This window comes from Carassius carassius, chromosome 21 (assembly GCF_963082965.1).
Source record: "Carassius carassius chromosome 21, fCarCar2.1, whole genome shotgun sequence".
In the NCBI taxonomy this organism is placed as follows: Eukaryota; Metazoa; Chordata; class Actinopteri; order Cypriniformes; family Cyprinidae; genus Carassius; species Carassius carassius.
This window is the reverse complement of record NC_081775.1, coordinates 8,451,242-8,466,170: the sequence shown is the minus strand read 5'-3', so window position 1 is coordinate 8,466,170 and position 14,929 is coordinate 8,451,242. Positions and strand designations below refer to the sequence as shown.

General features: G+C 35.1%; 1 protein-coding gene across 3 annotated transcripts in view; it reads left to right on the top strand.

Annotated features, from left to right (window-relative positions):
• Window positions 1-14,929, top strand: part of vps13a (vacuolar protein sorting 13 homolog A) — a 59,098-nt gene that overhangs the window by 22,035 nt on the left and 22,134 nt on the right. For all 3 annotated transcript variants that reach the window (XM_059503191.1, XM_059503190.1, XM_059503189.1), the window contains exons 38-46: window positions 150-373; window positions 676-1,004; window positions 3,283-3,636; window positions 5,903-6,004; window positions 6,085-6,237; window positions 6,336-6,594; window positions 7,758-7,918; window positions 12,314-12,417; window positions 13,128-13,413. In XM_059503191.1, the coding sequence (XP_059359174.1) occupies window positions 150-373; window positions 676-1,004; window positions 3,283-3,636; window positions 5,903-6,004; window positions 6,085-6,237; window positions 6,336-6,594; window positions 7,758-7,918; window positions 12,314-12,417; window positions 13,128-13,413 (1,972 nt within the window). The remainder of the gene's footprint in view (window positions 1-149; window positions 374-675; window positions 1,005-3,282; window positions 3,637-5,902; window positions 6,005-6,084; window positions 6,238-6,335; window positions 6,595-7,757; window positions 7,919-12,313; window positions 12,418-13,127; window positions 13,414-14,929) is intronic.

Genomic DNA, 14,929 nt, shown 5'->3' with positions numbered 1-14,929 from the left:
TTGATATTTATTAAACTGATTAATCAAATAAAGAATCAGCTGATTAAATGACTATTAAAAATTCTTATTTGCATCCTTATGGTAAACAAAGTTAGTTATTCAGTCACTAAATGTCATTAACTGTTTACCCTAATTTAATGCTGCTTTAGGATGATGGCGATGCGTCAGGGCAGGGAAGGGGATGTGATGGTAGACGTGAGTTACCGACAAGGCCGGGACGGCACCGTGCTGGACACCCTGGTTCAGGACCTCTATCTGTGTGCCAGCATGGAGTTCCTGCTCACAGTAGCTGATATCTTTCTTAAAGCTTTGGCAGATGGCTTCTCTGGTCCCCCTAAAAACAACAAACCTGTTAGTTCATCTAAAGAGCCAGGTTAGTGACCGCACTTCATTACTACCTTGATAAAGACAGATCTTATTCAAGATAGAGTTATTAGACTAAAGATGCAAACATGTTGTTCTAGCTTCATACGATCTTTTTAACAATACTTGATAAAAGCAACGCTTTGAACCGGGGATTCTAATTCGAGATGTGAAAGACAAATAATAGCGCACCCATACGGCATAATAGTGAAAACATGAAATGCTGTAAAATATCAGTGGCAGGGAAGCATTGTGTTATAAATGATAGAAAATTCGATCAATGGTGAATCAATTGTGTCTTTCCTTTGCTAGCAGTTGCTGTGCCAGTGGTTGCCAAAACTGAGATGAACATTGTGGTAAAGAATCCTGAGATCGTTTTCGTGGCCGACCTCACACGTGCTGAAGCTCCGGCTCTCGTTATGACGACGCAATGTGAGCTGGTGATGAAGAACGAGCCCAGCGGTCAGTCAATGACTGCTGCCATTTCAGACCTGAAGGTGGTGGCATGTCCTCTCCTGCGAGAGAAGCGGGAGCACAACGTGACAACGGTGCTTCAACCCTGTCAGGTGTTCTTCCAAAGCAACCAGTCACCTACCGAGCCTCAGGCCATCAGTCTGTCCATCAGCTCGCTCACGCTCAAGGTGAGGCTAAACATCTGAAATTGTGATAATTTCATATTTTGAAATCGTAGAGACTTTTTTTCAGTTTCTTATACACATCTAAATGGCTAAAGTCTAATCTCACTGTAATCAGCACAAACTGGGCTGTAATAATATGTGAGCAGCATGTACATGATTGTGTTTTTGAGAAAAAAAAATATTATGCGTGGTTAGTGAAAAACTAAAAATGTTAAAACACTTGAATAAGGCCATAAAACACATAGAGAACATTGGTTCCCGGGACTTTTGAGAACTGGAGCTTGTAGCCTGGAATTTTTCTTTCCAAATTATGTGAAAATCATCTTGTTTACTCACTTACAGAAAACAATATATTGATTTACATTTTCTAAGACACTTTTTGTTGGTAAAAGTCATATGCGAGTAGGCTTCAACTATCATGAATATCATTGTGATTTACACCTGAGAAGACAAAGACCCGCATAATGAGCTGCATAATGAGCTGCATAATGAGCCTCTCAGTCATCTGTGCCACTGAGAGGAAGGAGTTACAAGAAAGAATGTGAGGAAAAAATAAATCTATATAATTTTATGTTTGTAGTTTATTTAGAATATATTTAATTATCCCACAACATAATTTAATATCCACTTGGGGGTGCAGTTAAACAGTTTATTAGGAACAAACAAAGCTGACTTTCAAACTGAATTTTTTGCATCATTACTCCAGTCACACAATCCTTCAGAAATCCTTTTAACAATCTTATTTTCTACAAAAAATAATTATCATTATTATTATTATTACTAATGTGCAAAAGAGCTGAGAATAATTTTTCAGGTTTTTTAGGGGGGATAAATTGAAAGAACAGCATTGTGTTACATTTGTCACAGTTACATTTATTTGTTACAATTATTTTATTTACATCAAGCTTTTGAATAGTAGTATTGTATATTGTTATTGAAACTTCATAATATTTCACTTGATTAAACATTTAGTCAGGAATTTAGTTTGGAAAAAGTCTAACTAGTAAAATGTTTACACGTTATGTGAAAACTAGTACAAGTATATAAATAAATAAAAAGAGACTTGTGTTTATGATCTCTGCTGAATAAAGTGCTTCATTCTTTTTTTCTGAGGCAATCTCCAATCCTGAGGTAATCCACATCACATCTTTTTGGGGTGAATTATGTCTTATTCCTCTCATCACGAAGCAAACAGTAAAATAGAAAAACTTGAACATTCTGGCTGTGTTGTCTTCAGTTGTGTGGGCGTATTCAAGCCGCGCACTTCAGTGAAACATTATAATCTGAATAGAGCGTTCAGCGTTCAGGCGTGGTCGCATTAGAAGATAATGAAGAGAGACGTGAAAAACAGACATCGTGTTGTTTTCATATGGATTACTTTATCACAGAATATTTGTTTTCGACAGAATATTTAGTTTTTTTTGTTTAGTTTAAAAGTAGACATGTCACGCTTTCTATAGATATCTCTCTCATGTCTCTTCGTTGAGTATTCACAGAGTTACAGTTCATTTTAATGACGCGTTTTTAAATGAAGATCACCGCAGACAAAGGCTGCAGAAAGCACACCTTGTTTGTTATCTTTATTTTATAAATGCACAAAGTTTTGTTGTTATTATGTCTGTATACACAAAAAGTAGACCCTTTACAGATTCGATTTATGTATTGCTCTTATCTGTACGATTAAAACTGAAAGTGTAATTTAAGTTCTTTTCGGGGTTATCAGGAGAAAATGACTCATAACGCGTATCCGCGTTAATCGACTCCAGAGGGTTAATTACTCACCCTCATGTCGTTCCAAACCTGTAAGACCTTCGTTCATCTTCAGATTGCAAATTAAGATATTTTGAAGGAATCTGAGAGCTCTCTGACCCTGCATAGACAGCAAGGGTCCTTACATGATTAATGTCCAGAAACGCGGCAAGGACTTTGTTAAAATAATCCATGTGGCATCAGAGGTTCAACTGTAATTTTACGAAGCTACGAGAATACTTTTTGTGTACAACGAAAAAATTATAACATAATTGTCCTTGATATTTTGGTAAAATCCTTTCTGTCTATGGAGGATCAGAGAGCTCCGAATTTGTGCTCCAAAGATGAACCAAGTTCTTACAGGTTTGTAACGACATGAGGGTGAGTCATTAATGACAGAAATTGCATTTTTGGGTGAACTAACCCTTTAAAGGTATAACAACAAACCTGTTTTTTTTTTGTTTTTTTTTCTGAGGGTCAGTAAAAGGGTGTAATATCATTGATAAAATCTACTCTATTCCTGTTCCCTAAGGTGTCTCCCATCATCATAAACACAGTTATCACCATTCAGTCAGCGCTGAGCCCTGTAGCCGAGACCCCTGAGGAGCTGGAGAGTCCTATGCCCCAGGATCTGTGGGAACGTCGCAACCTGCGAGACCTAAAGCTCTGGTTCCTGGAGGAGGAAGAAGAGAAAGTCACCCAGTCTGTCATTCCACTTGTTCCTCATGGAGAGTCTCTGAAAATGAACATCCACTCCATCTGCCTGACGTTGGAGGCCGGAGTGGGCCATCGTACTGTGCCCATGCTGCTGGCCAAAGCCTCATTCAAGGGAGACGTGAAAAACTGGAGTACTCTCATTAACCTGCACTGTCACCTGGACCTGGAGGTAAGAGAATATTGTAATACATTGTATACGGATCCAGATCATGAAACTTTAGATAGCGCAGGCTGATAGGCCCTTTATATGCAGTCTGCTGGCAATCACTTCCTTTATTACATAGCATTAGCTCATTGCCAGATTCTGCAACTGATGAGATTGCTTGCTCAGCATTTAAATAATCTAGTTCAGTTTGTACTGTAAACTTGTCCTGCTGTGTCTATTTGAGTTCCTCTGAAACCCTCCACCTCCCCCAGCACCACCTATCTAGATCTGCTACTGGATTTATGTATGCATATTCGTATGCATATTCAGCAGCATATTTTACATGCTTACAGCAGTGTCTGAGTATCTATTGGCAGTAGCAAGTCCATGCTTGCTCTACATCAGCTGTGTGTAGCAGATCTAGTGCAAAAAAAGACCAAATATATTAACTTGTCACATATAGTACATTAACATACCAAAACTATTCTGAGAGATATCATGATTGATTTACATTTATGCATTTGAGAAATGCTTCTCCAAAGTTGCTTATATGAATGACATGAGTAATCAAGAACTCCTGGCTAGGGCTCAATGATCAATCAAAATAAAACCAGAGTTTTGATATGGCTTAATGTAATTTATCATATTGCAAAGCCTGTAATTTAACTAAATAGTATTATTAGGGTTGTCTGTTTAATTGGTTAACTTAATTAGTTCTAAAAAATAACGCAATTAAAATATTTTAATGCAGTTAATGCACTGACCCCGCCCCAGGCCTGTACATTAGTTTTGGGCGATATGGTCAGCCCGTGAGATCGACAACACATAATATTATCGTGCATGGGTGGAGCAAGAGAGAGACTCTTTGTTCTTGTCATAGCATAACTATTTGGTGTTTTAGAGAGCCTATGGAATCACCAATAATCAAAAAATATACTTTCAAAGATACTGATAAACTAATGTTGAATATACAAATACTGTATTTAAAACAGCTAGTTCATATATGGTCGGACGCAATCGTGTATCCTGTGACAGCGTCATATCGCGCGTCCTGTGACAAATTTGCCGCATCTGTGCATGGAAGTTTTCAGTCTAAATGTTCTGCAAAATCAGTCAGTGGTGAAAATCAATACTAGATTTCATTTAAAGTCCAACAGTTTGACACTAATATTGGGCATAAATGAACACGTTAAATATAAAGTATTTAAAGTTCATATATTTGGAGTAAAGTTGAATTGAACTGATGCATCAGTCATACAGTGCTACGGACTGAGCGCCTCATGACGAGCGCGACGCACCGCCACAGAAACAAGAATGAGATGCTTTCTAACATAACTGTGTCATTAAACTCAGTTAGTGAGGGCTCGTTTAAAATATTGCACATATATAGGCCGTTCAGATTACTTCTTGAAGTGCAATAAAAGTGTGTGAAATGTGGTGCTAAAGTGAAATGCTTGGATAGTTTGATAGACGAATTATAATAGGCCGCCTAATAAAAATAATAATAAGTATTGTTATTATTATAATTTATAATATTAATAGGAGAATAAGCCTAATATTGTCCTGACTATCGACAGAGACATCTGCTTACGTCGATATCTCTGACTATCGTCGATACACGATACTATCATCTATCGGCACAACCCTACTGTACATCATCTTAAATTTCATACAGTGTTGACAAATATGATGCAGGACAACAACTCCATAAATGTAGTTATTCCCTAAAATTTAAGATATTGGTGCAAAAATGCCCCTGTATTATTTCACCCAATATCAGCAGGGAGAGCAGTATTAGCTATACGAGTACTGATTTTGCCCCGAATATCACAAGTTTATATGTGATTTTATACAACAGTTCAGTAAATGAGAAGTTGATATGGTGTTATATTTTAAACACAATATTATGTGTTTTTGCTCAATTTTTCAAAGAACATATTCCCTTTAAAGCCAGGTGTCCACCTTAGGTGTTCGCAGTGCCAATGTGAATGCCAAGTGCTGCTTTGCTTTTAATTAAATTTAATTCCATGTATGTTTGCTCGTCACGTTATTATACAAAGAAAATGACACACACTTTCACATACAGTAGTTTCTAGAGGAATTTTAGACACAGAGTCCCAGTGTCAAATAGTGTCAGAACAATTTTAACTACTTTGCTAGTCTTGCAACTTTAACTTTTAACCTGTGCACCAATTTAAAACAACTCTCATGGCATGAGATGCTGAAAAAACAGTGAAATGCAACATTAACAATTTTTTGTACCCTGTAACAAGTTGTTTGTTTCCTGTAGGTGAATTATTATAATGAAATGATGGGTGTATGGGAACCACTGTTGGAGCCGCTGGACGATGAGGAAAAAGATGGCTTCAGACCATGGACTCTAGCAATGAAGGTTGTCTTTCATTTCATGCCTAACCTGTTACTGACAGAACTTTTCATGAGTTCAAAAAACAAATGATGTAATGTCTACAGATGAAGAAGAAGCCAGTATCATATTCTGGAGTATCTGATGAGGTGGACGGTAGTGTGCCTGACTATAAAACGGTCATCAGCTTCACGAGTAAAGACCAGCTCAACGTCACCCTCTCCAAGTGTGGCCTCCACATGCTCAGCAATCTAGGAACGGTAAGAGATTGAGATGATTGCAGTGTGTTGAGATGGTTAAAAAGGGTCTTTCTCTGACAGCTGTTACAGATGAGTGGTTTCTTCTGTTTGGTTTGCAGGCTTTTGCAGAGGCCACAAAGCAGACCGCTGAGTGCTTTCAAACAGACCAGGCTCCGTTTGTGGTGAAGAATCATTTGGGTTTGCCAGTGTCAGTGCTGCACAGTGAAGTGTTTAGACCCATCGGTAAAGAGTCCAAAAATCGAGTGGTGGAGCTCCAGGATGGAGAGAGCCTGAATATGGACTACACCCTCACCGCTGAGTCCAGTGACCAGTTCTCAGCCATGACCAGCCTCAGTGCCAAAAACTACATACAGCCCAGTAAGACTCATTAGGGATGTAACGATTAACCGTGAGCCGGTTGAAAATCGAATCAGATATGTATTGATTCAAATTGGTTGAGATGCTAAACAAACCGCGATTCAGTTAGGGCAATGAGTTTATATGAATGCATGTCTGAAGGGGAACTTACTGTCTTTAGAAAAGTTTAGATGTTTTTTTTTTTTTATCTTGCGTCTGTATAATGCATATTAAAGTTCATGAGTGCAGCGCTGCTTTGTTTACAGCAGAAACCAAGGAAACGCTTTAAGCGCCACCTGCTGGCAGAGAGTGAATCTGCATCTCGTTCAGCTCGTCTGCTGTTTCTGTTTCATGCAGATCGTTTAATCTAATTTAGATTCAAAACTGCGTATATGGTGTATGAATGCAGCATCTTTGTTTGGATCATGATTAAAATGCAGTGGTTGCCTCTCATTTTAAATGGAAAGAGCACAGACAAAGCCTTGTTTTAAAATTTCAATTTATTTTTGTTATTTACATTTAGCAGAAGCTTTTATCCAAAGCGATTTTACAAGTGAGGACAATAGACAACAAAAGAGCAATAATATGCAAGTGTTCTATATATTAGTATATTATGTGTTATTTCAATTTCACAAAGAAACGTGCAGCAATAAAAGGACACATTTCATTTATAATTTGTCTTAAATCTCATTTTGAAAAACAAAAAATCATGAATCGAATCAAATCATGTCTTTTATTTTTTATTAGGGATGTAATGATTCACCCATGACCTATACTGTATACTTGAACTTTATGAATCGCAAAATTACTAGTACACTCTTAAAAATAATGTTTCCAAAAGGTGGTTTTCACAGTAATGCAATAGAAGAACCATTTTTGGGTTCCCAAAGTGAACACCTCTTAAAAGAAACATTGTTTTTTAAAAACTTTTTGATAATCTAAAGAACTTTGTTCACTATAAAGAACCTTTTGTGGAATGGAAAAATTCCATTAATGTAAAAGGTTCTATGTCGAACCATAGATGTTAATAACAAACATTTATTTTTCAGAGTGTGCACAACATACTGTAGGCATTTTCAAATGACTTGAAAATAATTAAAAACAGCATATTTTAATAATTTTATAGTTTCATTCTGCAAAATTGCAAGATAAAATCTATTTTTTTTCTTTTTCCTCTTCTCCAGCTCCAGCTGGCCACACTACTGCAAGTGTGATTCCACTAATCAAAACAGGACGGGACATGTACAGCGTCATGCACCATGACTCAGGTGTCACACGCTTCTTTGTCTGTCAGATTTACACCGTCGAGGGAAGCAAATATGTCAAGATTCGCTCTCCTTTCCAGGTGCTTATATTTAAAACCTACACACACACACACTTCAGGTTCCATGTGCAGAGCCAAATGGGAACGGTCCAGCATTTAGCAATAATTATTAATAACTCTGTTTTTATTCTTGATTTTTTTTCAAACTACTAACACTTTGCATTTTTGAATTATGCCTTATGTGTGACCAAAAATTGAGTATTTTCTGTTTCAGCTGTTTGATCGCGCTGGTGTCTCGTGCACATATTCACTGGAAACAGCAGTCTTTCACCAGACATTCAGCATTAGCAGCGATCCACTTACTCCACATATTGTTAATTATGATTTTTTTCCATCTATACTGAAACACACGTGTACAACAAAGCCTATTTTACCTCATGAATAATACTTAAGCTTCAAATGGGCAACATCACGAATATAGAAACGGATTTCTCCCGAGTGAGAGAATGAGAAAGCCCAACCTTACCTTATGCTTAGCTTTAAACTATTTTTTTTTGTTTGTTTATAGCTAAGCCTATATTATTATATACTGCAATTATATTTATCCATTAGAATTCTATATTTTTAATTCTTGTTTTGTTCTGATATATTTGTTAAATTTAAAGGACTTGTTGTAAAGTGAAGGGAATTAAATATATCCTGTTTTTACATGATAATATTATTAGGCCAGCCGTTATTATTTCTAAATGTAATAAAATGCAATTTATACATGAATTATATATATATATATATAAACATGCAGCAAACGAAAATAGGTGATTAATACATTAAAAAGAAACCTATACAAGATTCATATATTTTTTTTCTCTCACAAACTTAATTTATTTTTTAGCATGTTTAAAAATAAATAAATAAAGAAATCATGCAGCAAATGAAAAAAGGCGATTAATCCGTTAAAATTTGTTACTCTGGGTTAACACTAATTATAAGTATTATATACTTCAGAGCAGAGCCTGCATGTGCCTAATCTAGGATATTTGGACGATTTAAAAATGTTTGATATAAAGGTTGCTGTCCCATTTTATACAGAGTTTTTCATTTTAAAAAATCGAATTATATTACTAACACAAGTTCATTTAGGCTATTTAACATGGACTGTGACATTTTACCATTTTTAATTGATAAACTCCTTGATATTTTAAAGTTAGTTTAATAGTATTTAAATTCAAGTTTAAAAATAGGTTTTAACTGCTAAATACCAACAACCATACTGCATGTGTATAAATAAAATGCATACTTTTTATAACATTTCATTATTCATAAAATGCATAACATTTCTGGTGTTTTGATTTGTACTTCAATATAATGAGCTCCAAGTTTAAGAATAGCCCTAGATTAGTTCTCTCTCTCTCTCTCTCTCTCTCTCTCTCTATTTAACAGCATTAGCTCAATAAAATACGTCTTCCTTCAGTTAGAAGGAATTTTTTTCCAGCCTTGCTAAATGTTGGGCTCGTGATCAATAAGTTGTATTCGCCTCAATGAGGCAGGAACAGAGGATTCCGCTTGGTCTTAAAGCCTTCCGATAAACATCCACGATCACAAATAACAATGATTATCATAAAATAATGATTAATTATTAATTGATGATTTATTATCATCATTATGGTCTTGTGAAAATAATAATATGGGCTGCGAGAATATAATTAATACAAAGAGTAGCCTAGTGCTGCTGAGTGCAGGCATGTTTCAGCCCAGTAACACACCATTCCTCGGAGCCAAAACACAGACCGAATTCAGTTCAGCTGGAGGGGGTTGGGTTTTTGGGGTTAGTTATGTGTGGCTTGTGGGGGTCGAGATAAAGGTGTGAATTGCTCTTTCATATGGACAGTGTCTTATGAGGCTTTCACTTGCTGAACTGGTTTATATAGGACTGTTGTTTTGGTTATAGACAAAAAATGGTCTGTCCCCACGTAAGATTTTTCTAGTTCTAGTCGTTCATTTGTTATATTCAACTAATCAGAGCTTTATATCAAATTTACATAATCAAATCTTAATATATTCCGCGCTCAAGCACATGCATTAAGTTTGCCACAAAGTACATGCAGAAGTAGCCTAATAATTGTGAAAAATGAGACATTTTAATTATTTATTAATAAACAAATGTTTTCTTGTCTGCTGCAAGATGAAATTCACAGTGCTGGCTCTCTCCGACAGAGAAATGCAACATTCACACATTGTTGAATGTTGAATATTAATGCGCCCTGTCATTAATGCGAATTAATAATTTTTGCACAAATACTTGCATATGAATATTAATATGAATATGAATAATAATTAATTATTTTTACATGCAATTATCCAAAATGAAACCAAACAAGATTTGTAATGAAGATAAAATAAATAAGAATAAAAGCTGCACATCTACCATCACACCTGCAGTGCAAATCTTGCACATATTTTACACACCTGCATTTAAATGCAGCTGCATTTTTTTCCCCATTAAATAATATGAAAGCAAGTAGGGCTGGGTGATAAATCGATTTTATCAATTAACTCACATTTGTTATTTACATCGGTTTGTTTGAATGAAAATAGGTTTTCTTTTTAACATCCACCGATGCACCACTCAGTTCTCCTGTAGTTCAGAGTGGCTCAACCCTCCCCCGCGAGTCTGACAGAGACACGCCACCGAGCAAAGGATGAGCGGAGCGGTGTGATTCTGACTGGAGCCCGTGATATAACTGCATATTCAGCAAGAATTCATGTTAAACATATTTAGCTATGGCTTGATCAGGTTATAATGACTGCAATAGTCGAGCGGGATGTTAAAGGCTATATGAGTTTGTCCGTTTCTTTTACTGATTATTTTCGGGTTAAAGCATGATTTAAACAGATAAAGCACATTCACACGCAATCGCTTTAGCAATAATGCATTCAAAAAAATGTAATCTTACAGTGCTACTACATTATCAGTAGGCTATTTGATTTTGAAATCTTGAAGAAATTAATCGATCTGTTTAGATAAAATAACTGACAAAAATGTACTGTTATTTTCCTCACAAACAAAATTTGCACAGCTGATGGGCTAGTATTAACAAAAAATAAATAATAATAAAAAATAATATATAATAAATAATAATAATAATAAAATAAAGGTCTTTCCAGCATTAAGGTAATAACATCACAGTTGTTTTATCATCTTGTCTCTGTTATAAGTTTATAACTATATTAAAACTTGTTTTGAAAATTTCTTTGTCCTTTGAATATTGATTTTAAAATCTATTTAAATCATAAATTAGATTTTTTTTAGGCCATATGCTATCGCCCAGCACTAAAAGCAAGTAAAGAAGGCTCCCTTTAAAATCACTTATGTTGTCAGTTAATGAAGCTCTTTTTTACATCGTGTGTATTTTGTTGATTATAATGAGAGAACTTGAGTTTAATTGTGAGGACAGTTTATTAATCCGTCCATTTATTAGAGTTTCAAAGATTTAATCGTGCCGGTTTAATTTTATTTGTTTCTTGTTTTAACAAAAATAACCAATAACAAAAATGCATGTTGTTTTATTAAAGGAAAAAATATATTTATATTGAAAATATAAATTAAAATATAGGCATAATATATGAAAATATTGACATTTTACATATTAATCCATGTAGCCAACCCCCCTAAAATAGGCTACCACTTTTAATGATCCAATGCAAAGCAAACCACAATTTCTTTTGAATAATATAACGCATAATTAATATAATAAAATTAATACTGCACACCTTTTAAATGTGTCAAATCTAAAATATGGTTTAATACCATGTAGATTAGAGAAAATATAATCACAGGTTCAGGCACAGGCTTGACATCCTGCTTGAATTCGTTCTAAGAAATGCACATAACTTCATAAGTACCAAACTTTCGTCTGTGGATATTAAATATTAAATATTTTAACTACAGTGTTTTTCTTTCATTTTCCCTGACTGAAGCCATCAAATCTAACACATCAGTGAGGCAAAACTGACGTCTATTAGCGAAAATGTGCTTTTTTTTTACCGCGGTACGTGCGGCGGTAAAAAGGGCCTTTTGGATGTCTACTTAGTGTAAATGCACATAACTTCATAAGTACCAAACTTTCATCTGTGAATATTACATATTAAATATTTTAACTATAGTCTTTTTCTTTCATTTTCCGTGACTGAAGCCATCAAATGTAACACATCAGCGAGGCAAAACTGACGTCTATTTGTGAAAAAGTGCTGTGATGCGCTTGTTTGATAACTTGTGGTTAAAACGCCACTCAGCGATCAAAAGCTGCAAATGCACTTTACAGACGCCGCGGTGGTAAAAAGGGCCTTTAGGCTGTCTATTTAGTGTATACTCTTACAAAATCAAATTAGCAACAGTATTTAATAAATGGGAATTTTTGTATTTATTGTTGACAGACTGGTTGTTGATGATATTATTGTTTTGTATTTATGTTCTAGATTATCAATCACTTTTCAGTGGCGTTCCGTGTTTATGAGGGATCTGAGTGTCTGGGCATCTCTTTGCCTACAGAGGAGTTCTGTGTGCCCCTGGGTTCCTACAGGTCCGTTACAGCACACTTTCACAAACATACACTCTGAAAAACTCCTAAATCAGTATTTTTGTCTAGAGGTTCTGAAAAAATAAATTTACTTAGAAAGCAAACATTTTAAGAGTTCTTTCTAGAGAATATAACTTTAATCCAGTTAGAATAATAAAAGCATGTCACAGTTATTATCTTTTATAATTATTTGGGATGTCCACTGTAATAGTACCATATTGGTTATCTGCCAGTTTTAGAGTCTTAGAATCTTAATTTATTGGTTTTTATTGGCTACAAATTAGCCGATATTGGATATTTACATATGCATGCTCATTTCCCCAATTTAAACATTTATATTAATTTTGCCATAAGTTTTTCTTTAAAAACAACAATTCTCAAAATAAGTTTTTCATGCTCTATATTATAATGTGATGCCTAAATGTTATTTTAGCATTTAATATTATTTGATTTTAATTGCTAGTATAATAACATTGTTCATTAATATTTATATTAATTAATTATTAATTAATTACGTTATAGTTTTAAGTTTGAGACAGATAAGCGTGTTTAAATATAAGGGTGAAAGTGGGGATGAAAAATACCCAGGAAAAGCTCAAATATTAATAATATTATAGCTTGTATTGAGCCTAATCCATTCTTTCATCCTGCATACAGTATGTCCCTTAAATATAAATTTCGCCATTTTCGATTCTGGTTTGATTTTTTGTCAGAGCTGAACTGAGCCTGCAGCCTGTAACCGAAGGCGAGGAGCAGTACGACCGCTCCGAGGGTTTCACTTACACTGAGGTGAATCAGAAACCAGGAGAGTGTCTGGAGAAAACCTGCCATCATCATGGAGATAGTGCCCAGATGCTGAAGGTCAACATGGTTCCTGTCCCAGACGCTTTAATGTCACACAGCACTGAGGAGGATTTTGACAAGCCCATCATTCTGCACCTGTGGCCCACCGTTCTCCTCCGTAACCTCCTGCCATACCCCATCACCTTCAAGATAAAGGTACACCTTTAAGTCCTTCTTCACTGAGTCAGATATGTGTGGTTTGAACTGGTGCAGTTATTATCTTTTAGAGTTATTATAGCCTACTATATCTGACTGCAGCTATATCTAGGGTTGTGCAAAAAATCGAATGCGATTTTCATGCGCATCTCGTCAGTAAAGGCGCTCCTGTGATTAGTAGTATATCTCCAGCATGTGCGTTCAGATCAGGGTTGCCAGATAAAATATAATGCATTCAACCTGTGGACGTTAAAAACATCCGCAGACTTGGTATTTTATCCCCCGGAATGCAATTTTTATCAGGGAACCCCCTAAAACGCATTTGGGCTAGTTTTGGACTAGTTTTGAGAAGCAACCGGGCAGGCTTTGTTTTGAAAACCTGGCAACCCTGATCTGAACGCATGTGCTGGAGATATACTTCTAATCACAGGAGCGTCTTTACTGACGAGATGCGCATGAAAATCGCATTCGATTTTTTGCACAGCCATAGCTACATCACAATCCTAAGGTACATGATTTAATAATGCGTTTTCTGGAAATGACTGTTTTATTTTGTTAATGTTGTCAAAACACGCATACAATAGCGAGGGGGCATTGATACTATTTTCTTTGTAATGACATTAGCCAAGCATAACAGTGGCCAGTTACTGAGAAGTCTAAAGGACACGCCCCTTAAAAAGGCTGGAAATAATCATTTGTTTTTGTGCAAAAAACTTTATTAACATTATAAATTAACCTCGAGGAACGCAAAAAAAAAAAAAAAAATCCATGTCATGGCCCCTTTAATTAAATTATTTCGATATTTTAAAAGGCACTAATTAAAATTGTCATGGTACATCTGGAGTGCTTTGATCTCTTTTCTATAAACATTATTTTAATTAAAACATGACATTTAGGCTGTAAAAAAATAAATCGAACAAATATTGGTAAAATTGCATTTTCATTTCAGATGCTGATTTTTTTTTATTGATTCATACAAAATTAAATAGAATTGTAATCATGTAGATTTATAGGTTATCAGCCATAACATGAATCAAAACATCAGCTCATGAGAATTAAACATACATGTTAATGTAAGTGCACCCTGAATAATCATAATCACTTTAACAGTTATTTTAAGAATTATTCAGCAAATTATTATTTTTTAAATGGTAAATTATATGGATATTTTGAAAGCCACTTTTAACTCACAAATGTAAATATCCATCAACATTATTTAAAATATAAACACTAAAGTAATGAAATTAACATTTTTTTTTTCAGTTAATTTGATCTCAGTTCCAAGTGTGACAGCTAGCTATAAAAAAAGACTGTGATAGTATTTTGTTTTATTTTTTTAAAAGCTGTAATTTGTGGACAGGTGATGCATTTTGCTGCTGTCTTTATTATGAAATAGCTGCTGTTGTAAATTCCACCCCAGTCAAAGTCTGCTTGGAGTTTCTGTAGAATATGATGTTGTTTTGCGTACTTTCAGGTAGTGTTGTCACGGTACCAAAATTTCAGTATTCGGTACCGA